Here is a 25,807-nt window from a genome sequence, read left to right on the forward strand (position 1 = left end):
GTAAAAAGCAAAAAGAGGACCGAGCCTGGGTTCCTGAGACCCCGGCTACCTAGGGCCGGGGCGAAGTTCCCGGGGTCGGGCCACGGGGAGCGGGCAGGGCCGGGCGCCGCGCTCCCGGGGACTTTCACCTGCTCGGCGGGCAGCACGGGGGCGGACCCGGCGGCGGGCGGGGCTTGGGCGCCCCGCGGGAGGAGCCGGCCCGGGCCCGCCCCGCAGGAGGAGCTGCTCGCCGGCGGCTGATCCGGCGTCTCCGTGACAGGCACCCCGCTCCGCCACCGCCACCGCCACCGCCGCCGCCTTTTCTTCCTTGTCCCGGGCTGTCCGCGCCACTGCTCCAGGGCCGGCGCCGCGCCCAGTCCCGCCGCGGGCCGCGCGCCCACCGCTCCCCTCCCCCGGCCCGGGCGCCACGCCGCCCGCTCCCGCCGCCGCCGCCGCCCCCGCCGCCCTCCTCGCCGGCAGGAATTGCGCGGCCACAGCGCCGCTCGCGTCGCCCGCATCCTAGCCTCCCGGTGCCGCCGGGCCCTCGGCGTCGCTCCGGGTCTCGGCTTCCACCGCCGCCGCGCGGCCAGCGCGCCCCCTGCCCCGCGACCCTCCGCTTGTGTTCCCTCCACGCGCCGCCGCGCCCGGCGCCCACCTCCCCTCCCCAGGGTCTGGCCAGTCCCTTCCTGCCACCGCCACCGCCGCCTCTGGAGAAGCCGGTCCACCGCGGGTCACCATGCCCAGCAAAACCAAGTACAACCTTGTGGACGATGGGCACGACCTGCGGATCCCCTTGCACAACGAGGACGCCTTCCAGCACGGCATCTGCTTCGAGGCCAAGGTGAGGGGTCCCCGGAGAGGGGACTGCCCGGAGTGGGCACTGCCCGGAGTGGGCATGTCTGAGTGGATAGGATGCGCAGCCATCCCGGACGTAGAGCTGGTGGGTTAGGCTGATCTGGGGGCCTTCCTCTCAGGGAGGATGACTCCCCCTTGTTAGCATAGAATTCCGCGGGCTTCTGCCCAGAATTGCTAATGAGCAACTGCAAAGTTTGAGCGGTATTGCTTCACCTTCATCCTCCCACCTGCAGACTCCCCAATCCTTACCCGCTCCGGACTGATTGAGTTACTTCACCTGAGGAGGTGAAGCCGGTGGGTGAGCGCAGCCTGGAAACAGTTCTTTAGAATCGGTTTAGGGAAACTCTGGTATTTATTTACCTGTTGGGATCCCATGCAAGAGGTGTTTCCAGGAAGGTCTTTTAAAGGGGAAGTATTTGCTTCCTGATTAAGGAAAATAATACCAGGGTGGTTTTTGTTTTTAGATTCCAGGTAACCCGGGCCAGGTGTCAGATTCACTTCCTAAATGCCTTATTTGCCACGACTCCTTTGCAAGTGCCAGTCATTGAAGGTGGGGGGGAGGTGTGGTGAAGCTGCTGCCCATTTGCTAGTTTTGTGGCCTAATGTTAAGTTTCAGCAGCTCATAGGGGACCGCTGCTGAATTTATCGAAGGTGACTGGAATTTTCAGCTCTGAGCCCCAGGTCTGTCCTTGGGAGAGGGGGCGGGGCGGAAGCCTCTGTACTGGACCATCAGGTGTGAGTAAGGCTGCCCCCCTGTGATGCACTTCCCAGGGTGAGGAGTTCTAGTTACTGAGATTACAACTGGGGATCCCACTGCCCATCATCCGGGAAGAGTGCTTCTGCTCTTCCTTCATGCTGCTTGATGCCCCCAACCTCCCCCCAAAGACCCAGGGATGCTCACATCTACTGTGTGCCTGTCACTGATAAGTGACAGAAAATATTGCCCCTGCAAGTTGATTGTGTCTTGCTAGTTTTGAAAAGTTAATACTTTTGACGTGAAGACAATTTTGCTCTTCATTCCCTTTTTCTCTATTTCCTTCATGACTTTGTAGATGCAGGGTGTTAGCATCTCAGGCAAGGGTTACTCCATCAGGTGGCTATTTCTTTCAATTTGTGAAACATCTTTTCCAGTGTCTGATATGAGCCCAGTGTGGTTAGTTATCTTTAGTTATCTTTAGATTTTTTCCTTCTCATGAGATCCTTTTCTTTTCTTTTCCTGGAATAACCGTCCCCTAACCATATTTGCTAGAGCTCGGAGGACGCCCCCTGTTCCCCCAGACATCAAACCCTGCAGTGGAATGCAGAGCTGAATTACTGGGTATGGCTGGGACCAAAATGGGGCTGTAGCCAAGATCTTATCTTGCTTCTCTCAGAATAGTTTTGGTTGGTCTAAGATAGGAAGTTTGGGTTAATTTTTGTCTGGGCCTGTTGCTTTGGTGAGCAGGTTTTTAAATTTTGAGTTTTTAAAGTTTGAGTTTTCATTACAGTCATGATTTAATTTGCTTCAACGTGTATAAATTGGGGAATTGGCTTTTATCTTGTTTGGTTCACCAGTGCTCTGTTTTGCAAGAATTAGTGGAAAAAGAGAGATCAGAATTAAAGTATTTTTAACCTTTTTATCCTTTTCACACAGTCTCTGCATTTGGTCCTAGCTGGGTCTCGTAAACTAGTACACGTAAGAATCACCAGGTGAGATTGTTAAAAAGTCTGATTCTTGCCATCCTCAGTTCTAGTATGATACATCTGCAGGGAGCCCAGGACTGTGCACCTCTAAGGAGCATTCCAGGTGATTTAATGCAGGTGATTGGGGCCAGACTTTGAGAAAAACACTGATTTGAGACTTGCCTCTGACTTGCTGGATCTTACTCTCCCTTTCCCAACACCCAGTTTCTTTTCTAAGCAAATGTCTGGGGGCTGCGTGCTGTAGTTCCTATAGTAACTTCCCTGGATTCACACACTGGTTCTCAATAAGAGGAGGGGGAGCCACAGTTGGTCCCAGCTGTGTTCCCAAAGCAGATCTGATCTGAGACATAGGGGACCAAGGGTTCTGCTTTGAGAATGAGGAGGTTGTGGAGAAAGGACAGGGCTGACTTTGAGGACTGGGTCCTAACTCCCAGCTCTTTGTAATCGATGCTGGACACCAGTACATTCAAACCATGTCAGCCAAGACCTGAGTAGAGGTGGAAGCAGAGGCTTTTCTGTCCCACGTGCACCTGGCAAGTGCTTCCTTGTTTTGGAAAAGCACAGGTTATAAAATGTAAATGTATTAGTGCTGCCTTGTCAGGTACCCTTGGAAAATGAGCCCAGGTCTTTCACTCCCAAGGGCTGGCAATTTTTCAGAATCAACACTGGATGAGGTGACTTTTTGGATGGATGCCTCTCATTTTCAGGGTACTGTGGAGATTGAAAGGTCATGGCTAGGGTTGAAGGGCATCTGGGTGTCAGAGGTTTTGTGCACTTAAAAAAAACACCATGCACTTAATTATTGAGCAGAATCCTAGAGGTTTTTCACCTGCAGTACTTCATGTAATTCTCACTGCTTCCCTGGAGGTGGGTCTCCTATGTTTTATAAATGAGGATATGTTGCCTGCTTTAGTGCACACAGCTGTGTATGGCAAAGCCAGGATTTCAACCTGGGAGCTTTAACTACAGACTCTCAAATACAATGCTTATTCATTTAATAAATTTTATGGAGCGTTCATTCTGTGCTAGGCAGCGGTCTGATTCATGGTTCACCAGTGGGCCATCCTTAGGTTGCTGGCCTCTCTGACTCTGACTTAGAAAATTATTCAAACTTTTGATGCCTGGCTCTTTCCAGATATCCTCTTAGGCTGGGAGCTACTCTTAAGGGATGCCGCTCTCTGTATTCAGAAAGGGTGCCTGACTCACTGATCATTGTGATGGGTGGGTGGTAAAATCTAACTCGCTTGAAAGCTTCTGTGGCCCCTTTGTAGCTGCCTCTGCCTCTCCCAGTATGCCTTCCTCGTAGCTAGTGCCATCAACTGACTGTCTCTACTTGCTGAGTGAGCAAGAGACGTCTAGTGATGATGGTACAAAGAATAAGAGTATTAATAACATACTTGTGCCTTACATTTGTGGGTGATTTTTGATTTGCATGGGACTTTCACACACAGAGAACTTTCCTCATGTGAAAATGGGAGTTTTAGTGTTACCTCCATTTTTCAGATGGAAAAATTGGGGATCAGAGAAATTAATTTGTCCAGAGTCACAGAACTGGTAAGATGAGAACATAAGGATTATAGCTGATATTTAATGAGCCCGTACTATGAGCCATGTATTGCTCTAGGTACTGCTTTATTTAATCATCACATTTCAGCGCTTTGACTCCTGGTCCATGGTTCCTTCACCTGATCCTGAAGCAGTATTCCTAGCATTAGTTGCCTAATCCATCCACTGATCTGGGCATATGTGGCACAGCCTGTTAGAACTGGAAATCACCTTAGCTTACCTCATACAACCTCCTCATTTTGTAAATGAGAAAATTGAGATCCAGAGGGAAGTCACTGACCCAAGGTTATGTAGTTAGAAAGGAACAGAACCAGGACTCATCCCTAGTTTCCTGACTTCAAGTTGGTTTCTGTTATCTATTGCTGCTTAACAAGAGACCCCAAAACTCAGTGACTTAAAACAACATCTGTTTAATCTGCTCATGATTTGTGGGTCTGGAATTCAGGCAGAGCTTGGCTGGGCTGTTCTGTTGCACATGGTGTTGACTGGATCACTCACTTGGCTTCATTCAGCTGTGGCTGGGCTGGAAGATCCTAGAAGACTTCACTCACATGGCTGTGCCTTGGTGGTCCTCCATGTGGCGGTTCTCTCCCCTGGGTAGCTTGAATTTCCTTATACCATGGTGGCCCTTTGGTCTGGTAGCTGATGGCTCAAGAGGGAGCGTTCCAAGCAGTGAAAGTGGAAGCTCTCAAAGCGTGGCCTCCAAAGTGACAGTGTCACTTCTGCTGCATTCTGTTGGTGAAATCAGGCCATAGGCTGGCTCAGATTCAAAGAAAGGAGAAGTAGACTTTACCTCTTGAAGGGTCATTGTCAAGGTCATGGTGCAAGAGTGTACGTGGGATGAGAGGTACTGCTGAAGCTGCATTTGGATCAGTCTCCCACAAAATTTTGTGTTCTTTCCCCTCTGTGTATACCTTCTCCAGCAATGTCGAGTGTTCTTTGAGGACCTTGTCTCATGTTTCTGTGTACAATGCCCTACCCCAACATCAGGTACATATGTATTACCCCTGCTTCTCCCTCAACTAGAAACCAGGTACTCTTATCTAAGTCTCAGGAGGCAGCTGCAGAGAAGAAACAAGAACTGGTTAGAATTCAGTCCAAGATGGTGGGAGATTTGACTTCCAGTGGACCTTGAGCCTCATAATATGCTCATTATAATATATTAATATGCTAAATGACACACTGACCAGCGCCATGACAATTGACAGTTACCATGACCACAATCGGAAAAGTCCATACAAGAACTGAAAAGCCCGTACAAGGACTGATTGGCTCCATCACACCCGGAATGAGGACATGATGGCAGACGCCTCCCATAAAAGTCCACGTGGCCCGACTGGGGCCAGAGCTGTCCCTACTGGCCATCTTGGCTGACGGCTTCCAACTCGAGTGCCTTTTCCTCACTTGAGTGGTTTTCTTTCCTTCTCCCTGCTCAGGCACTTTCCTTCCTTTTTCTCTTTTAAGAAATAAAAGTAGTTTCGCTCTGTCCCTCTGTGACAGCTGGGAATTCTTTCCAGCTGGCAGGCAAGGACCCACACTTTGGTGGGCCTCCTAATTTTGGGGTCTCACTAATAGCTAACAAATGGTGACATATATAGCTGGACAATATTAAATTATTTGTCAAGTGGAAGAAATTACCAATTGTGGAAAATCTGAAAGCAGTAAATACATTGTCTTTTTGCTGAATGATTTTATGGTTTTGGAGCTCTTAGTCAAATCCGAACTAAATTCTCTGGCCATATTTTCCTCCTTGCTAAATGACTTCACTGGCTGATGATTTCCATGATGTGGGTTTTAGAGATTCCAATAACCCCACACAGCAGGCTGCCTGTGGATGCTTCTTGAACAGACTGTCTTGAGGGCTTCCAGATTAGGACATTACATACATTGGCTCACCATAAATGGAGTGTTCTGACCCAAAACTTAAGCCTGTAGTATGAGATAAAGAGCTCTCGGAACCAGCCACACCATATCCAGGGTGTGGGCCCTCCCCCTGACACCCCACAAGGATCCTGTCTTCCAGGATCATGAATCAGGGTCGGGTCATCCAGGATTGTGGACTAGTAAGGATTCTGGTGTATTCACTGATGTCATCATTGAAGTGGAGGTTTATTTCACCTTATTAGGTATTTGTCCAGATGCTTTAAAATCCATTGTTGTTTTCTGCCTGGTCCAGATGAGTCTTTAGGGGGCGATAAGTCTCAAAGATATAGCACCTCTCTAAAGTGATGACTTTTTATCCACCCTTATTTTGCTCTTGGGTGCCCCAGGGTGTTGCTCCACAGCTGGTGTTTTGGGATTTGATGGGCAAATCTGTTTCTACCTTAGCTGTACATTTCATGATTTTGCCATGTCTCCTTTGCCCAAAATGTCCCAGTCCATTTAGTCACATTTACAGTCACATGTAATGCTGACCCTTGCCAGTCATCCCTGTCCAAGACCATAATTAGACTCATTGGTGATTATCACTCATAATGCTGCCACTTCCAAGAACTCAAACCTTCAGAATGCTTTCTTTGACTATCATTTCCTGCCTCATCTCACCTCATTGCCTTGAGACTGCCCTTAACTCCTCAGTGACCTCCTTCTGCCTTTATTCTGTTCCCCCAGGAGCCTGGGGCCATGCCCATGACTCTTGCCATCCCACCCACTTTCCTGCCCTACACGGCAAACTTGGTCTCTGCTACTTTCCTTCTTCCTTCCTGTTTCTGGAAAGAGAATTTCCTTCCTTCCTCTGCTTCCTTTTTCCTAACAGCTTTATTGAGATATAATTCACATACCATACAATTCACTAATTTAAAATGCATAATTAAGTAGTTTTTGGTATATTCATAGTGTTGTATAATCATTACCACAGCCAATCTTAGAACATTTTCATCACCTCAAAAAGAAACCCTGTACCCTTTAGCTATCATCTCCCTATCTCCGCATCCACCCCAGCCGTAAGCAACTACTAATCTACTTTCTATCTCTAGATTTGCCTATTCTGAACATTTCATATATATGGACTCATAGAATACTTTTTTTTTTTTGGTGATTGGCTTCTTTCCTATCATATCATACATGTAGCTTCATTCCTTTTGTGGTCAAATAATGCATGGACATACCATTCCTTTTGTGGTCAAATAATGCATGGACATACCACATTTTATTTGTTTATCAGTTGATGGACATAAAGGTTTTCTTTTTTTTGGCTGTTATGAATAATACTCTGTAAACATTTCGTGTGTAAGTTTTTGTGTGATACATACTTAAATTTCTCATGGGTAGATAGGTAAGAGTGAAACTGCTGGATCCCATGGTAACTGTGTTAACCACTGTGGGGCTGCCAGGTTGTTTTCTAATGTAGCTGTACCATTTTACTTTTCTACCAGCAGTGTGTTAGGATTCTGATTTTTCCACCTCCTCACCGACACTTGTTATAATCTGGCTTTTTGATTCTAGCCGTCCTGGTGGATGTGAAGTGGTTTCTCACTGTGGTTTTGATTTGCATTTCCCTGAAGAATAATGATGTAGAACATCTTTTCATGTGTTTATTAGCCATTTGCAAATCTTTTTTGAAGAAATGCCTATTCAGACCCCTTTGCCCATTTTTAAGTAGGATTGGCTTTATTATTATTATTATTATTATTATTATTATTATTATTATTATTATTATTATTATTATTATTATTGAGTTGTAAGAGTTCTTTATATAGTCAAGTTCGTTATGTAGATTTGCAAATATTTTCACCTATTCTGTGGGTGGTCTATTCACTTTCTTGGTATTGGCTTGTGAAACACAAAAGTTTTTATTTATAAAGTCTGATTAATTTTTTTCTTTTTCCCTCTTTTTAAGACTCACCTGCTCTCTATCTGCTGCTAACCCACGTCTCCTGAGTCTTTGTTCATTACCCAATTACACCCCACCCCCACCTTTGCATGGTTCCATCTTCCTCCCCGCTTGCTTACTCCTCTGCCCTGTACTGTGACCTTCCCTAAGTGAAAACTCTCTTCTCTCCACCTTTTTCTTTATTAACACGTTGTCCTCTTCCTTTCACAGCCAAGCCTCCTGAGAGAGTGGTCTACTCTCTGCAGTTTCTCAATATTCATTCAGTCCCTGGCTGTGTCCTTCTTGCTTCTATCCTGGCTGTCATGTAGAAACTGTTCTACTGTCACCCTTCTCTGTCTTCATCCTTTTTGAGTTTTTTCCCTGAGCAGCCTGTTCTTGCCTTTCTTGGGATGCCTCACTCAGCTCTCTGTGTAGGATCTCGGTTGGCCGTGCCTAGCCCTCTGTCCATACTTCCTCTTCTTTGCTGGCTGCTCTTTCCCCTGCACTTTGACTTCTTAGGTAAGTGCTGCATTCCATCCTCCTTCTACCTCTCACCTCTTCTCCTATACAGGCTGGCTCCTGGATCTCTAACTCCAGACTCCAGATCTTTATTTCCAGCTTCCTGCTGGCCATCACTACGCCAACGAACATGTTGCAGACTCCATTACTCAACAAGCTTAAATTCTAATTTCTCTGCTTACTTCCTGCTTCTTTTAACGACCCCAGCATCCTCTTGGGCACCCAGGCCTGATACTTTGGAGCAGTGCTTGAATCCTTTCATATAACAGTGGACTCACTGGCTGTTTATTGAGTACCTGTAGTGGCCAGGCTCTTCTCTCCTGGACTCCCCACTTCAGATCAGTTGCTGCATCCTTGAATTTTCCTGGTGACATTCATCCATGCATCCTGTTTGTTCCTTCTCTTCCTACCTCTGGCTGGTTCAGATGTTCACCACCTCTCACCGTACTGTTTCAGTAACCTTCTGAAGGCCTCCACTTTATCCTAGAAATTTCTGCTCTTTTAATTTTCCTGAAATATGAATATGACAGCCTTCTACTGAAAAACACTAGAAATTTCTAAGCCTACTATATTAGATCCAGAATTCTTAGCCTGATATTCAGGGCTCTCTGGTTTTGAACAATTCCCTTTAGTTGCCCTATGTGTCTACCCAGCTGGGGTACCAGCCATTCCCTCAACCCTCCCTGTGATTCCCCACCCATCCCTCAGGCCCAGTCATCTGTCACTGAGTGAAGTGGATGTTACCAGACCCTCTTCTATGTGAAAGGGACTGACCAGACCCTGTTGTGGATTATAGCCTCCTGCCTCTGTTGGGTTTTCATCCCCACTTCTCACCATTAGGGTCCCTGTCACTCTGTCCCCAGTATCTTCTGCAGTGCTGACTGCAGTGCCTTGTGTATAGAAAATATATTTTGAATCAATCAATATAATTTCTAAGATGCTCCCTACAAGGACTGCCATGGTCCTCCTGTGTCACACAAGACTGGGAGATGCCTCACCTGACCAGTCTCCTCCTGACTTGTTTTCTTGCTTTAGGTCTGTAACTCTCAGTCCCTAATGACCTGAGGGGCTCCCTGTATCCCAGGCCGTATCTCCCACTCTCACCTCACAGAGTGTCACTGCCTTCCAAAGGAAGTGCCAAGTAAACATTTTTCCTGAATTAACTAGAATTCCAGTGATGGATGTGCAATGGAATTAGAATGTTTGGATATAGAACATATGGCCAGTTTCAGGAGTAATTAATTATCATTTATTAGTAAAAAAAAAAAAAAAAGAAAAGAAAACCCGTATTTCCAGCCTATTGTGTCCTCATTGATACTTTCCCCCCACAATTCATTATTTCCTTTAATTTGTTATTTCATAGTTTTTATGACATAAATTTGGTTGACAGCAAAACGTAAGTGGATTCAGAACCAAATTGTGTTTGGCTTCAGATCCTGACTCTGTCCCTCAGTTGCTCTGTGAACTTGTGTGAGTTACTTAACGTCTCTCCTTTAGTATCCTCATCTGTGAAAAGCGGATGCAAATAGCACATACCTCATAGGGTTATTAGGAGGGGCATGTAAACACCTAGCACAGTGCTTGGCACAGAGTGGGTCACTATTTTAATTTATTTATTTTTTTGTTTTATAATATTTTATTGGTTAATAGTACAAAAACACTTTTTTGCTCTAAAAAATTATAGAACAAAGTGAGGAACATTGTTAAAATCATGGCTTAACAGTTTCTGAAGTTCTCATTGGAAGTTCAGTTTATTTTGATAGTTTTTTAAAAAATTCTTATTTTTTATTGAGATGTGGTCAACTTACAATGTTAGTTTCAGGTGCACAGCAAAGCGGGGTCACTATTTTTATTATTGTTGTTATTTAGTCCTACAAATCGCAATTTAAGTTTCATCTGTGCATGGTTTTAATCTAGGAGTTGTCATACACTTTTTTTTTATTGATTTATAATCATTTTACAATGTTGTGTCAAATTCCAGTGTAGAGCACAAGTTTTCAGTTATACATGAACATATATATATTCATTGTCACATTTTTTTCTCTGTGAGCTATCTACTTTTTTTTAAAAAATAAAGTAGTGTATTATCTTCATTTTACATGCTTGCTTAAAAAATCTAGCTTTTTATTGTAGGTATTATTCTTGATTCCTAAAGTTGCAAATCAGACAGCATGACTACTTTGTGGACTTAAAAATAGCTGTCAGACCCTTGGGAAGGAATAAGGAGGGGTTAACTAGATTCTGGTGCATGCCTCCATCACATTTGTTCCAGGCTTTTAATTCTCGTTCAGGTTAAAAATCACAGAATCTTGTTAAGTACAGTGTGTTGTCTTTCTTCACTGTCTTTCTCTGAATTTCTTGGATAAATACTTCTTTAAGCAGAGGTAATCTAAGCAGAAGGAATCTTGCATCATGGGATTAATTAATACCTTGTGATGCTTATAATTCCCTTTTCAATTTTTATATTCAGCATCATGTTTCCTTTTAAGCACTGGAGCAGCTGGCTTTAAAAGTCACTTAAAATGGCACTTCCAGCAAGTTCTGTGCCTAGAGTTGGGACACTTTAGAGCCCCCAGTCCTCCCCCCGTACGTGTGACCCAGTTGGTTTTCTGCAGCACTTCAAGACTAGTGTGTCTTATGTTCTCATGGTCCATCCACGAGAACTGAGGACAGTTGCTACTACCCGCGTTTATTCATTTTTTAAAATTTATTAAAAAAATTTATTTTGTAGGCTTTTTTTAAAATTGAAGTATAGTTGGTTTACAGTGTTAGTTTCAGGTATTATAGCAAAGTGATTCAATTACACAAATACATACATGTATATATTTTCAGATTCTTTTCCATTATATGTTATTACAAGAAACTGCCTATAGTTCCCTGTGCTGTGTGTGTGTATATATATATATATGTGTGTGTGTGTATATATACACATATATATATATATACACACATATATATATTTTTAATGGAGGTAGGGATTGTGTTTTTATATATATATTTATTTTTTTTTTTAATGGAGGTAGGGATTGACTGGGGATTCAGCCTAAGACCTCCTGCATGCTAAGCATGTGCTCTACCATTGAGCTCTCTCCCTTCCCTCCCCCTCCCTTTATTCTTGAAGCTGCAGTGCCTTCTAGAACTGTTGAAACGATCAGCCTTGAGAGTTGAATGAGACCTGGGGCTCCCTACTAAGGGGTGGCCAAGAAGAGCGCACTTGCCACCCAGTGCACCCTGTATTCAGAACATTCTGAACTCTGTTAGCCTGTATGTGAGTGCGTTAGAGAGAAATACTATTTGTGTGCTTGCAGAATTATCACGTGTCCCATATTCTGGGCTGCTCTTCCCTGCTGGTTCCGTGTGTGCACTTCTTATCTTGATCTAGGCTATAAGCTCCTTAAGGACGAAGGGGACTCCCCGCATATCTGCCTTGTGCTGTCTACATCATAGAAAGCTAACACAATAATTGCTATCATTTACAAAGCACTTACTATGTTCCAAGCACTGTGCCAAGCTCTTTCTAGGAAATGATTAATCTTCCCCAACAGCCGTGTGAGTTAAGGTACTCTCATTATGTGAGTTTTACAGATGGGGAAGCTGAGGCATAGAGAGGCTGAATAACTTACTCATCGTCCACATTTAGTCATGGATAGATCCTCAGGTCAAACCCAGGCAGTCTGGCTCCGGGCATCCACTATTAACTGATGTGCAGAATATCTTTCAAGATGCCAAGAGCCATTGTGTATCAAGTATACCACTTTGAACACATGGTTCTCAGCATTTTATATATGGTAACTAATTTAATTTTACAGTGGCCTTGTGAGGGTAGGTGTTCTTTTTTTTTTTTTTTTTTTTAATGGAGGTACTGGGGATTGAACCCAGGACCTTGTGCATGCTAAGCACACCTCTACCACTTGAGCTATACCCTCCCTCCGAGGGTAGGTGTTTTTATTTCCATTTCGCAGAGGAAGAAACTGAGGCCATCCTTCTAGGCTGGATTGAATGGGCAAATGGTCTGTGAAAGGTGGTGGTCTCAGTCCATTCCTTCGAGGTTAAGCCTGTGATGCAGGGACTGGTCAGCTGCTGTGTGCCAGTGGGCAGCTGGCCCCCTCTGGTGGGCCCCCCGAAGGGCCATGTTGATGACCTCTAGATATGGAAATAAGGTGTTAGTAAGTGGAAGAGTGGAGACCTGGCAGGAAAGGGGCTTTGGGAGGCCCTTCCTTCCTGGGGAGTGTTTTTCTTCCTTGGGCTCCTGCCCGTGCACTTCCTGTCTAACGGTGGCCTCCCACTCCCCCACACCACACCTCTTCCTCCTGTCAGCTTCCACGCCCTCTTCCTTGCCTTTGTCAGCTCCGTTTCTGAGGACCAGTTCTCTCCACTCCACTTGGAGCCTCCAGGGCCCCTCCAGGAGAGTACACATGCAGAAAAACTTCCAACCCAGGAGATGCTGTTGCCTTTCGGTTGGAAATAGCCCACAGTGCACAATGGAGAAGCTCCTAGGTTGTGTCCTTTTTTTCTATCTTGATTATAAACTCTTCCCTTTTTGTTTTGGTCTCTTTGGATGGGAAGAGGCGCTCATGTGGAAGCATTTTCATTTTCTGCCAAGAAGAAGATTAATGTCTCCCACGGGCCAAGTGACAGCTAACAGATTATCTCGCTCCCATGCTATTTCCCATGAACACATAGAACCTGAACTGTAACTGCATCTACACACTGGCCCTCAATGTGTGTGGATTTTCTTTTCTTAAATTTGTCAGCTCAGGTTAAACACGTTATATCCTGGGCACCCATATCCAAAATATGATTGAAACTTTTTAAAAAATATGATTGAAACTTTGCCTCTTGCTTCAAGGTCACCTAAATGCCACTCTTTACCTCCTTCAGGTCAGGAATTTTGCAGCAGCCTCAAATAAGGGGAATTACCTGCAAATTCCTTTGACTGTTAAAGCATCCGTTCTCACACTTTGGTGTCTCTTAGAATCACATGGAAACTGATAAGTTTACAGAGGCCCAGGCTTGAAGTAGCATAGGGCCTGGATCTCTGTGCCTTTTATCACGTTTTCCAGGTGATTTGGATAGACACGTTAGTTTGAGAGCCAAGGAGTTGGAGCACTGGTTCTCAAACTTCGTGGCTCATTGGAATCTTTGGGGAGCTAAAAAAACATTACTTGATGGCTAGATACTCTTAGTGATTTTAATTTAATTAGTATGGGGGTATAGCCTGGGTGTTGCCATTTTTATATCTTCTGTTTCTTTGCTGAGACTTTTTCTCTTTGTTTCAAGGATATTTGTAATTGCTTGTTGAAGCATTTTTTCGAAGGTCACTTTAAAATCCTTGTCAGGTAACTCTGATATATCTGTCATCTTGGTGTTGGCATCTGTTGATTGTCTTTTCTCATTACTGTTGAGATTTTCCTGGGTCCTGGAGTGACGAATGACTTTTGATTGAAACCTGGATGATTTGGGTATTATGTTAGGACACTCTGGATCTTGATTAAATCTGTTTTAGCCAGACCCCTCCTCCAATGTGCTGGTGGGGGGAGGGGAGAGCTGCCTCCTTACCTTTGTGGGTGGGGTGGAAATCTAGATCATTTATTGGCCTCAGCTGAAACCACTCTGGGACGGGGTAGGAGGGCCTCGTTACTGTTGCTTACGTGGTCTTCACTGGCCCTCTGCCTCGGGCCCCTGGGTGGCGGTGGAAGTCCTGATCCTCCACTGGGACTCCACTGGAATGTGAGCAAGGAGAGGAGGAGGCTTTATTATCACCAGGTAGGTGGACCTCCTGACGTCCTGGTTCTCATTCAGTCTTCTCTGATACCGCCAGGAAGAAGGTAAGCTTGGAGCATCTCCTTAGAGCCTGGTGAGGGCAGAGCCTCGTTTCTGACACTCCTGGTGGGGTGAGAATGGGAGGCACGTTTTTTTCCTGTGGTATTGTCTACAAGTTTTCTGTCATGCGAGGCTGCCCTCTCCTGGTCCTTTGGCTAGAGAAAGCAGGCTTTCCTTGGGACTTTGTTTTTTAGAGGGGGTCTGTGTCCATTGGCGTTTCTGGGTCCCTGGCTTCTCTAGCAACCAGTGATGGAGATGTGAGGCAAAAGAACCCAGGGAACTTAAATGCCATGTGGTTCCTTAGGTGCTGAAGTTTCTGGCTGGTCTGCTGCCTTCTCTCCATCTTTTGGAGTTGTCTTACAGTTGTTTATATATAATGCCTGGAGTTTTTGGTTGTTGTTAGTAGGAGAAATAGGGCAAGGTATGTCTGCTCTATCTTTCTGGAAATGAGAATTCCATACATTGGGAGGTTTCAAAGCTCCCCCAGGTGATTCTAATCAAATCAAATCAAATCAAGGGGCACAACTGGAGATTCTCAAGGTTAGAGTACTGGAGCAGGCCAAGGTAGTTTTGGTGGAAAGACCAAAAGGACCTGGGGTCTTCCCCAAGTGGAGGTCTTTATGAACTATTGTCTGCTCCCTTGTAAATTCTTCTGTCACTTATGTTCACTTTCCTTCCATAGATTTCGTTTTTTTCCTCCATATAACCCTTTTTGAATTCCCAAATGCAGGTGGGAATAAATCCAATCATATAGGAAGTATTTATCATGCTTCTCCTGTGTGTAGGACAGAGTGCTTGGTGTTGAAGGTCAGAGATAGATGCGACAAGATGGGGACTTGAAGTCAGCCTGGCTGGAGAGATACTGAAAGACAGGCACAGTGATAGTGTTATGTACGGAGCACATACTGTGTGCTGGGCATTCTGCTAGGTGTTTCATAAACTTTCTCATTTAATCCTTCCGACTATGCTGCATGATGTTGTTTTGTCCCTTTTATTGTTGCAGTTTCAAAGGCTTCATAGTAAGTGACTTTTTCAAGGTCATTCCATATCCGATTCTGGGACAAAATTGGATCAAAGCTTTGGTGCTGGAACGAAGCCTTGCTTTTGCCACACAGAGATGCTCTGCTGAGCTTTGTTCATGAGCATGCTCATGGGGGTGGTGCTGTGACGGGGCAGAGCTCACCCATTTATATTCTTCCCTGGGACCCGAGACCATTTTTAGAGGCAGCTGTTGTTAGTGGCTTAATCTGTGACTTTGGAAGGGGTCTTGCAGGGGTATGAGATGCTGCTGCTTGAGGTTTAAAAATATCACTGTAGCAGTTTTGTGGTGAGTGGGTGGGAGGGGGCAGAAATAGACCTAGAGAGACTGTTTAGGAAGCTCATCCAGTATCTCAGGTGCGAGATGGTCGTGGCTGCAACCAGGACCCATGTTCTACTCTGGAAGTTGCCAGGAGGCATCTTTTAGTTTGGAATGACCACAAGTATAAGTAAGGACGGGAATAGGTAGCTTCTGGGTAAGTAAAAAGGAGAGGGAGAGTGGCTCTGTGGTATGAATGTGGTATGTGGGGGTTTATTGCTGTTTTTTTTAAGGGGAAGGAGATAAGAAAACCATAAATAATAAAGAAATGACAGAGAAGTAGGAAGACCTCTCTTTTAAATATCAGGCTTGACATTTGCAGCACCATGGATGGACCTGAAGATCGTCATTCTAAGTGAAGCCAGAAAAAGAAAGAAAAATACCATACGATATCACTTATATGTGGAATCTAAAAAAAAAAAAAAAAAATACACAAATGAATTTATTTACAAAACAGAAATAGACTCGCAGACATAGAAAACAAACTTATGGTTACCAGACGGGGAAAGGGGATGGGAAGGGATAAATTGGGAGTTCGAGATTTGCAGATACTAACTACTATATATTAAAATAAATAAACAACAGGTTTATACTGTATAGCACAGGGAACTATATTCAATATCTTGTAGTAACCTATAATGGAAAAGAATATGAAAAGGAATATATGTATTATATATATGACTGAAAGATTACGCTGTAAAAAAAAAAATAAATAAATGCCAGGCTTGAGAGATGTGACTTCACCTTGCAAACAATGGGGAACAGAAATGTGTACCCCTAGGGGATGATGTGTGCACAATACACACACGTATATGTGTGTGCATGCACACACACACACAAAGTCATGTATGAGGGAGAGGAAATGGATAGGAGCTGTTGTAAAAATGGAAAAGAGCACTGAGGATATTTCCATGTGTGAGGTCCTGAATCAGGATGAAGATGATGGGCATGGAAACGAATGGGTAGATGTAAGAGAAATGGCAAAGAAAGGCTTGGCACAGCAATGTGTATTGTGTTCTTAGGGCCAGTCTGTATTTAATTAGTCTTACTTCAAGGGACTTATATCTACGTGAGTCATTACAACTCACGTGACAAAGCTTTAAACGCCTTCCACTGGAAGGACACTCTAATATCTGAACTGCATGAGCCTGAAAGGTGGTTGAACTTTGCTCATTTCTGTATCTGATCCTAAGCTGTCCATTGTGGGTTGAGCCCTTAGCCTCATTATGTCCTAGTATGCCATGTAGAATTCTCTTTTTAGAGCAGTCCTGGTATCTTAGACTGTCTCAGAGTTTAGGAATCATATTAGGCTGTTGAAATTTGTTAATTTAAGGTCCATTTAGCCAAAATGATGAGAATGAGGCTGTGTCCATATGAGACCCTCTGGGAAATGAGAAAAGGGCTGAGTAGGGTGCTAATAAAGGCTGTGAAAACATAGACCCTAGATAGCTGACAGTCTCAGCAAGTTAGGATTATGAGGTCTCTTTCTGCCTCCCAACCTCTTGTTGGAAGTAGAAGTTGCTGAAATATGAAAACTTCAGGCAGGGATTCTATAAGTCACCGGTGACAAATCCATAATGAGTTTGAGTCTAGATTGTTTGGGATATTAGAGAGCAACTCCCTTTGTGTCCCCAGGCTTCCTGTTAATCCTTACTGTCTATGTTGCAATTATTTCTGTCTTCTGCAATCTCCTTCCACTCCCACGCCCCCTCCAGGTTGGTACTCCCTGGCCTGTGAGATGCTGAAACAAGCACCATGTCTGATTTGAGTTTGAATTTCCAGGACTTAACGCGGTACTGGACACATTTTAGGTGCTCCATTGATCCTGAATGAACCAGTGAGTGAAGCTGGTGTCATTGAATACACAGTGCATTGTGCCTCGCACATTTACCTGGGTGCCTTTGCCCGGAGTGGGATCCTGAACATGGCTATTACCCAGTATAGTAGTTCTGCTTGTCCTTCCCCACCCAGTTGTCGTTTGAGTTGTGTTGGTTGTATTTTTTCAGAATGATTTTTGTGGCAAGAATGTGGTGTGCGGTGACTATGCCCTCCCAGTCATTCCGTTGGCAAGATGGTAGGGATTTTTATGGTGGAGGGATCTCACTTTTCTTCTGGCTTTGTTGTTGTAGACCTGGGATGAATACATCAACTCCGTTCTCAATCTTATGAGACTTAGCTCATCAAATACTAGGCTCCCACACCCCACCTGCCAACACTATGTGTGTTCTTCTTCCTTGAACTGCAGTAGCTCCATTTCGTTTATAATCCGTTATTTGTGTCCTCGTCTTAGCATCAGCCCCATAAAAGGTTGTTAAACTTTTGTATTTTCTGCAGTATTGGCAGAGGCCCCGGCACATAGTAGCTGCTTAGTAAGCAAATGTAGTGGTGCATGGAATTTGGCAAGGGTTTGGTTTGTAAGTGAGGCCTTTGGGTCCTGTGAATGTCAGGTGCTTGATGACAGTGATTCCTTTTAGTGATTCTTCATTTCCTCTTTCCAGCAGTAGCTTGAAGTTGTTTTTCATTAAAAGTATGTCTGAAGCACAATGTCTGAAGCACACGCTTGAGGCTGCTGACTCACCTCTTCTAAGGGAGAAGCCTTCATGCCTTGGGTATGTCATGTGGGAGGGATGCAGTCCCTCCTCTCACCTCCCCATTCCAGTGTACTGCTTTCTCATAATAGTCTGTTTACTCATTACTCAACAGGGAGGCCAGAGTCTGAGAGACTAGAATGAGCCATGGGAGAGTTCTGCACTGGTTGCAATGCCAGTCCTACCCTTTGTTGGATCACATGAGCCTTGAACTAGTTACTTTCATCTCTTTGTACTCCAGTCCCCCTAGTCTGAAATAACAGTTACTGAGAACCTAAATCTTAGATGACCCCTGAGGTCCCTTGTAACTCGAATACTCTGGGATTCTATGTTTCATTCTCCCATATCTTCTGCAGACCATCCCCTTTCCCCAGTGAAGTCACATTCCAATGCCTGAATGCCCACACACTGGTTGACAGATCAATTAGAGCAAACAGTCAGAACACAGTAAGGCTGCCCGTGGAGCTCAGCATGCTCCCGGCTGTGTAAGTGCCCTCTCTTTCTCCCTGAGGTGTGGGAGGTGGGAACTTATGCTGTTTCTTCCCCTAGCTGTCCATCAATGTTGCTCAAGTGCAACTCCACGTAAGCAGAATTTATTAGTTACTTGTCTTCTGTTCTCAAATATTTACACCTTTTCCTGCTCCATGAAAAAAATCTTTCATGTCTTAGTCATCAATTTTCCCCTGTGGCAGCCAAAAGAGAAGAGTTTTGAAAAACAGCAGAACCCTACAGGGTAACATTCTGCAGAAAGACAAAGGAGAAAAAAGACTGAGCTGCGATCTTGGATTTTGTAGACATTCAAGCAGGAAGAAGCCTGTGTGTGCTTGACAGCCCCAGGGGCCAGAGTCTTAGCCTTAAAGGGCAGCTCACTTTTCAAGGGTTAACTTTCAGCCTTGCTGCTCAGAAACTTAATTTTGTATTCCAACAGTGCTTTGCAACCCAGCTATGCCTTGGGATCACCTGGAGAACTCACGAAATACAGATGCCCACTACCCCTAGGGATTCTTACTTCATGTATCTGGGCTGGGGTCCCACCATCACTGTAATTTTAAAAGCTCCCAGGTGACTGCAGTGTGTAGCCAGGAGAACTGCTAATGTATGTGTGTGTGTATATATATATGTATATATATAGAACAGTGGTGGTTATGAGCAAACCTGGGTTATTCACATTGACAAGCCTGATTTATTAGGCGAGAATGCTTTTTAACGGATTTATGATGAGATACATACTTGAATGAGTGACTGGATATTCTTGTAGATGCAAAACCAGCACTTTCCTGCCTGCAGCTAAGAGGGTGAAGGTTAGAGGGGCATACGCAGATCTCCATCAGAAGGTTGGTTGTGTACATTTAATGTCTGCAAGCCAAGAGGATTTGAGGTGTCCCCTCACATAACGGTGAAGATTTCCCTGGTGAAGCCATAATATTCAAAATCTATAGGTCAGAGCTCTCCCCTGCCTGCAAAGATTTTGGCTGGACACTGCCAGCAGTCGCCTTTATATGACTGTGTCTAGCGCTGATCAATACCTCCTTCCCGTCCCTGTGACACCTTCTTTCTTTACCTTTGTAAGCACATAGCCTGGTAACTGGCATCTCCCTGGGCTTGGGAGATTCTGAATCTCCCATCTGCTCCCCGCCCTCTGCTCTCCTGCTTCTTTCCTTCCCCTTCTCTTCCATTTCTCATGTTTTCTGCCTTAGACCTGAATCAGCATTTCTCCAGGAACACCTGGTACCTTTTAATGCAAAATGATTTTTTAAGACTACCATGTAGGCATTTGGGATGCTGATTTTTATTGGATTGGCCGTTGTTTTTTTTAGATCTTCAGTGACCTGAACTGAGAAACTAAACAGAGAGAGCATGAGAATGAATGTAACAGATTTAAACATTCTTGTGAGTTCTGATGTTTCCAATTAGAATTCAAGACTACAGGTTTTTACCTAATCTTTTCTATACTTCATCTGTTCGTTCTTCCACACTGTGAATGCTGATTTTCAAGTACACAGGGAATGACAGAATTTAATATCCCATAATTACTCATTTGCTTTATTCCACAGTGTACTGTTAGCAGTCTCAGAATAACAATACTAACCTCAGCATCAGTTATGATACTGAAAACATCCAAAAACTTTTTTTTGCATATGCCATCCTTACCTTCTGTCATTTAAAATATAGTTGTACTGTATGGATCATTGTGGTAGGCTGAATAATGGCCCTTCAAAAAGTGTCCAGGTCCTAATATCTAGTACCTGTGAATGTTACTTTATATGGCAGAGACACTGCATATGTGATTAACGGTCTTGAGATGGGGAGATTGCCCTAGATCATCTGAGTGGGTCCTAAATGCCATCACAAATGTTCTTATAAGAGGGAGATCACACACAGAAGAGGAGAAGACAGTGTGATCCTGGATGCAGAGATTGGAGTGATGCAGCCACAAGCCAAGGAAGGCTGGCAACCACCAGAAACTGGAAGGGCAAGGAATAGATTCTCCCCTAGAACCTCTAGAGGAAAGGCAGCCTGCTGGAACCTTGATTTTCGTCAAGTGAAACCGATTTTGGATTTCTGGCCTTCATAACTGTGAGAGAATAAATTTGTTATTTTTAGACACCAGATTTGTAGATAATTTGTTATAGCAGCTGTAGAAAACTAATATAATCAAATAGCCATCAGTTATGGCCACCAGCACAATATTACACATTGTGTGTATTTTTTTAAGCCTTAGTTAGTCCTAGTTTCTTAGTAACTATATGTTCAATATTTACTACCAATACTTGTATCTATGTCTAGTCATTTTGGTCATGTGACGTTCATTCTCTAATATCCTTAGGAAGGGCTCATGGGAACAGTATTTCCCGATTTTTTTTTTCAAATGTTGGTAATCTTTTTGTCAAAACTGCTGGGTACAAAATCATTGGTTCACATTTTTTAAAAATCTTAAGTGTTAGTCCATTTTCTTCTGGCATAAACTTTGTTGTAAGTCTGCTAATCTAATTTTCTCTCCCTTATAATTCATGTGCTTTTCCCCCTTTAGCCGTCCAAAGGATCTTTTCCTTTAAAGTCCTGTAATTTCACTAGAGTGTGTTTTGATATTGGTTGTTCTGAGTATTCTCAGGTACATGATATGCTCTTTAATTTTGAGATTTCAAATATCTTTCTTTTTGGAGAAAGCTTTTATGAATAACTTTTTTTTTAGAATTCTGTTTGCTTACACTTGTTTTTCAAGAACCCCTCTTAATTGTATGTTGGCTCTTCTTTGCCATCTTCAGTATTTGTCACTTTCAAATCTCTTTTATCTCTTTCTATATTTCTTTTTCATTTAAAAACTTTCCCCACTTTTCAGGCATTTGAAGGTTATTTTTTATTGTATTCCTTCTAGTTTAGTTTTCATTTCTAAAATGATTTTCTTTTTAAAATTTCTCATTCTTTCTGAATTTCTTGAATTCAGTCATTTAATTTCTGAATTTTCATGATTCTAATTTATGTTTTCATGTCATGCATAGTTTGAGGTATTTTTAAGCTCATTTTGAAATGATGGTGTATATGTATCTGTTTTTTTGAATGGGTCTTTTTGGCATGTTTTTACTGGCACATGTCTCTGAGATAACATTTTGCTGCTTATTCTCTTTTTCTTACAGAAATGCCTATGGAGTTGACCTTGTTACTCCTCTGTTCATTTTTATGGGGATTTGTTCTCAATTTTTAAAAGGATAATAGGTTCAGTAGCATTTCCTCTTCTGTTGCTTTCGTGTAGGTTAGAAAACTGTGGTGGCCCTTTTCCCTCTCCTGCTTTTATCTGAACGTTCTCTTCTGTTTCTGTTGATTATGCTGCTCAATTTTGACTCCACTCCCGATGGTTTCTCCTCGATGTGGGGTCCTGCTTGGTGAGTCAGTTTTGAGAGGTGATCCAGCCCTTCAGACCTCACTCTGGGCCCCTTCTACCTCTCGTTTCAGCTGCAGTTCTCTAGTTTGCCCACTGTGCTCATCAGGGACACCTGTTGGCTCTTCTGTGTTCTCCTCTTTCAGGTTCAGCATGTGCCCCATTGCTTCCCTTTGTTTTCTCCCACATGGGCACCACTATCATGCTGGCACTTAGTCATTTGTCCCCAGCTGCATGTATTTTGGGGCTTGTGGGTATATGTTGTCAAACTATTGTTGGATGTTGTCTATGAGTTTTAAATTTTGTTATTTTGTTGCTCTGTTTGTTTTTGTAAGGATTGCAGAAGATCCAATAATTATACTGCCACCGTTGTCACCATTTTCCCAGAATTGGATTTTCTTTTTATTTTCACTACAGTAGGGCAAATTGCTGACTGAGATTTAAAAGCACCCCCCCCCCCCATGGAGCAGCAAAAGGTGTAAATATTTGAGAACAGAAGACAAGTAATGAATAAATTCTGCTTACGTGGAGTTGCACTTGAGCAACATATTGATGAACAGCTAGAGGAAGAAAGAGCACAAGTTCCCGCCTCCCACGCCTGGGAGCATGCTGAGCCCCACGGGCAGTCTTGCTGTGTTCTGACTGTTGCTTAATTGATCTGTCAACCAGTGTGTGGGCATTCAGGCATTGGAATGTGACTTCACTGGGGAAAGGGGATGGTCTGCAGAAGATATGGGAGAATGAAACATAGAATCTCAGAGTGTTCGAGTTAGAAGGGACCTCAGGGGTCATCTAAGATTTGGGATCTCAGTAACTTATTTCACCGATGAGGGGGACTGGAGTACAAAGAGATGAAAGTGACTTGTTCAAGGCTTGTGTGATCCAACAAAGGGTAGGACTGGCATTGCAACCAGTGCAGAACTCTCCCATGGCTCATTCTAGTCTCTCAGACCCTGGCCTCCCTGTTGAGTAATGAGTAAACAGACTATTATGAAGTGAAGAGGCCTTTTATAGAGTAAATTGAAGGGTATTCACTCTTTTGTTTTAAGAATTTCAGTGTTTCAGTTGGTGGGTTTTCTTAAAATAGAGGCACATATAATTGGGTGTCTGTGGAATAATTGAGGGGCAGAACAGAAGATTCCATCAGCATCACAGCTCTCCTGCGGCAGAGTCAAGACAGAACCTGAAGGCCTGACTGCATCAGTCCCACTGAACTTTTCACTCCATCAGGTGATAAATCTGGCTTTGACATTTCCAAGAAAAGGAGGTGTTTGTCTGAAAGCTCTGGATTACTCATTGAATGATAGTTTATGATGGATGATTCAATGAGTTGATATTTATTCATCTCAGTGTATGTTCTCTTAATGGTCTTCTTGTTTCTTTGGCCAAGAAGATAGTAATTCATAGTTATGTCCCCAGTGCCTGGCACATGATTTGTGTTCCATATATATTATATGCCTTGAATGAGTCTGTTAGGGGAAGTGAGGCTAATACATGAAAAGATGAACAAACTCACATTCCCTTGCATGGTTGAGTACTAAACAGTATGCCGTGAATCCTGAGAAGGTGTATGGTATGGACAATCATCTGGATGAAATGGTACGGAGGATTTGGGTACTCGTCCCTCTTCTCCTGCACTCACCAGCACACGCGCTGACTGTGATAATGACATGCTATCACGTAGGAAAAATGTATTTTGCTATCAGAGAGAAATAGTTCCTTGAAGAGAGACAAGGGTTCAGCTGCTGCTTTCTCACCACTACCTCAGCCTGTTTTCTTCTGCAGCTTTTCAGACATTTTAATTACAGTGTTTGATCTTTAGATCCTTTATTTGAGATGGTTATTACAGTTTTCCCTTGGTATCCACTGGTGATTTGATTCTGGGGCCCCCCCCTACCCCTGCTTCCCACAGATACCAACACTTGAGGATGCTCTAGTCTCATATAAAGCTGTGTAGTATTTGCATCTAACCTACCCACATCCTCCTGCGTACTTTCAGTCATCTCCAAATTACTTAAAATCCTAGTACACTGTAAATGGTGTGTAAATAGTTGTGAATACAGAGTAAATGCTATGCAAATAGTTGTTGGTATGTGGCAAATTCAAGTTTTGCCTTTTGGAACTTTCTGGATATTTTTCCCAAATATTTTCGATCCGTCGTTGGTTTGGTCTGCAGATGTGGAGGGCTGACTGTATTTCCACTTATAGGTAGGGACATTAGGTCCTGTCCTCTGAGTGTCATAACATCCCTTGGCTAGTGAAAGGCAATTCCCACTGGAACTGGGACTCCAGAGCCCCTGCTGTATTGTATGCCATCTCTCAGAGCTGGTTCTGATAAAAAACTATCTCCCCTCTTGGAGTAGAGGATCATGGAAGGCAATTCCATTATTACAGTTAGCAGGTACTTCCTGAGTACTGTGCAGGCTGGGTACAGTGACTGTGAGCAAGACAGTGGCTGGCTGCAGGGGTTGTGTGATGTAGATCACACAAGGTTGGCATCCCATGGGCTCTTCAGAATTATCCAGGCAACAGAAAGAACAGGGTGCTTTCTATACGCACTCTGTTTTTTTGGTTTTGAGGGCATTAGGTGTGTGATAGGCATTTTGTCTCTCCACCAGCCTGCATATAGATGAGTGGAGGAGGTACTGAGGACATTCTTGAAAAAATTCAGCTGTACAAAGCAGTTAGGCCATATGAACAGGGGCCACGGTATAACTGTTGTCCTCTAGGATTTGTGCTGATTGTGACCACAAAGGTGAGCTCTAAGGTTCTGGCTGCCCAGTTATCCTGTGGCCGATTGAGAACTCAGGGTGCTCACAGTCTTTAAGGCATTAGCCTGCTGTGACTCCCTTTGCCTGGCAAAGCAATAAAGCTGTTCTTTTCTGTCCTCCCCACTGCCCCGCCCCCCTCCCCGAAAGAACTCAGCACGTATAAAGTGCTCCTTTGTAACCTTCCTAGCCTTCCTCGAAGCCTGCTGTGCCAGTGTGCATGTGGTATGGGAGACCTGTGCTCATGGCAGAGCACGCAGCTCAGCTCTCAGCTGATGGGTGGGACTGAGTTGTTACCTGCTCAGGAGGGCGAGGAGGCCCTGGCATACTCTTGCCTCACCCTGAAAGTGGACTTAGCTGTCTGATGGAGTGGCCCTGATGGCGTCTTAAACATAGGTTGGTTCCCGATGCTTCTCCATGCTCGTAATTTCATAGGTTCTTATATTCCACTCGGACAGCAGATGGGTTGCTGAGGAGGGTAATCTTTGCTTGTGAATCAGATTTTGGTCTCATTGAAATGGTGGTGATGTGTAAACTTCTGCTTGATTTATTCTTCCCCTGGAGCCCACAAAACCCGTTAAGACAGAATTAGAGAACTAGTCCCTAATCAAGCTTGTTAGGGCTAACCATAAACACAGTCTTGTTGATGGATGGATGGATGGTTTAATAAACATCTACTGAGCAGGTGAGCTGAGTCTGCAGGCGTGCCCTGGACCTGGCCAGGAAGTGGACGTGGACACGTGGCAGATTCTTGGACATTGCGAGGTCATCTCTTCCTTTCTTTTGACTTGATACTAGTTGAAGCTCAGGCTCTGACAGGTTTGGTGATTTATCCAAGATCACACAACTAGTTTAGGATTGAATCGTGACTTCTGTCCTGTTGTGGTCCCTTCTGAACTGATCCAGCTGTCATTGTGTGGGTGGGGGTGGGCCAGGTGTCGCTGTCCGATGGAGTTCTTAAGTCCAGCACTGGGCAATCAC

General features: G+C 44.1%; 1 protein-coding gene across 2 annotated transcripts in view; it reads left to right on the forward strand.

The window, feature by feature from the left end:
* The first annotated feature begins 458 nt into the window (after nt 1-458).
* LOC105092694 (carboxyl-terminal PDZ ligand of neuronal nitric oxide synthase protein) overlaps nt 459-25,807 on the forward strand; it is a 281,400-nt gene continuing 256,051 nt past the window's right edge. For both annotated transcript variants that reach the window (XM_010984410.3, XM_010984411.3), the window contains exon 1: nt 459-820. In XM_010984410.3, the coding sequence (XP_010982712.1) occupies nt 716-820 (105 nt within the window). In that variant the 5' untranslated portion in view covers nt 459-715. The remainder of the gene's footprint in view (nt 821-25,807) is intronic.

The sequence above is a fragment of the Camelus dromedarius genome, chromosome 23, assembly GCF_036321535.1.
Source record: "Camelus dromedarius isolate mCamDro1 chromosome 23, mCamDro1.pat, whole genome shotgun sequence".
Lineage (NCBI taxonomy): Eukaryota > Metazoa > Chordata > Mammalia > Artiodactyla > Camelidae > Camelus > Camelus dromedarius.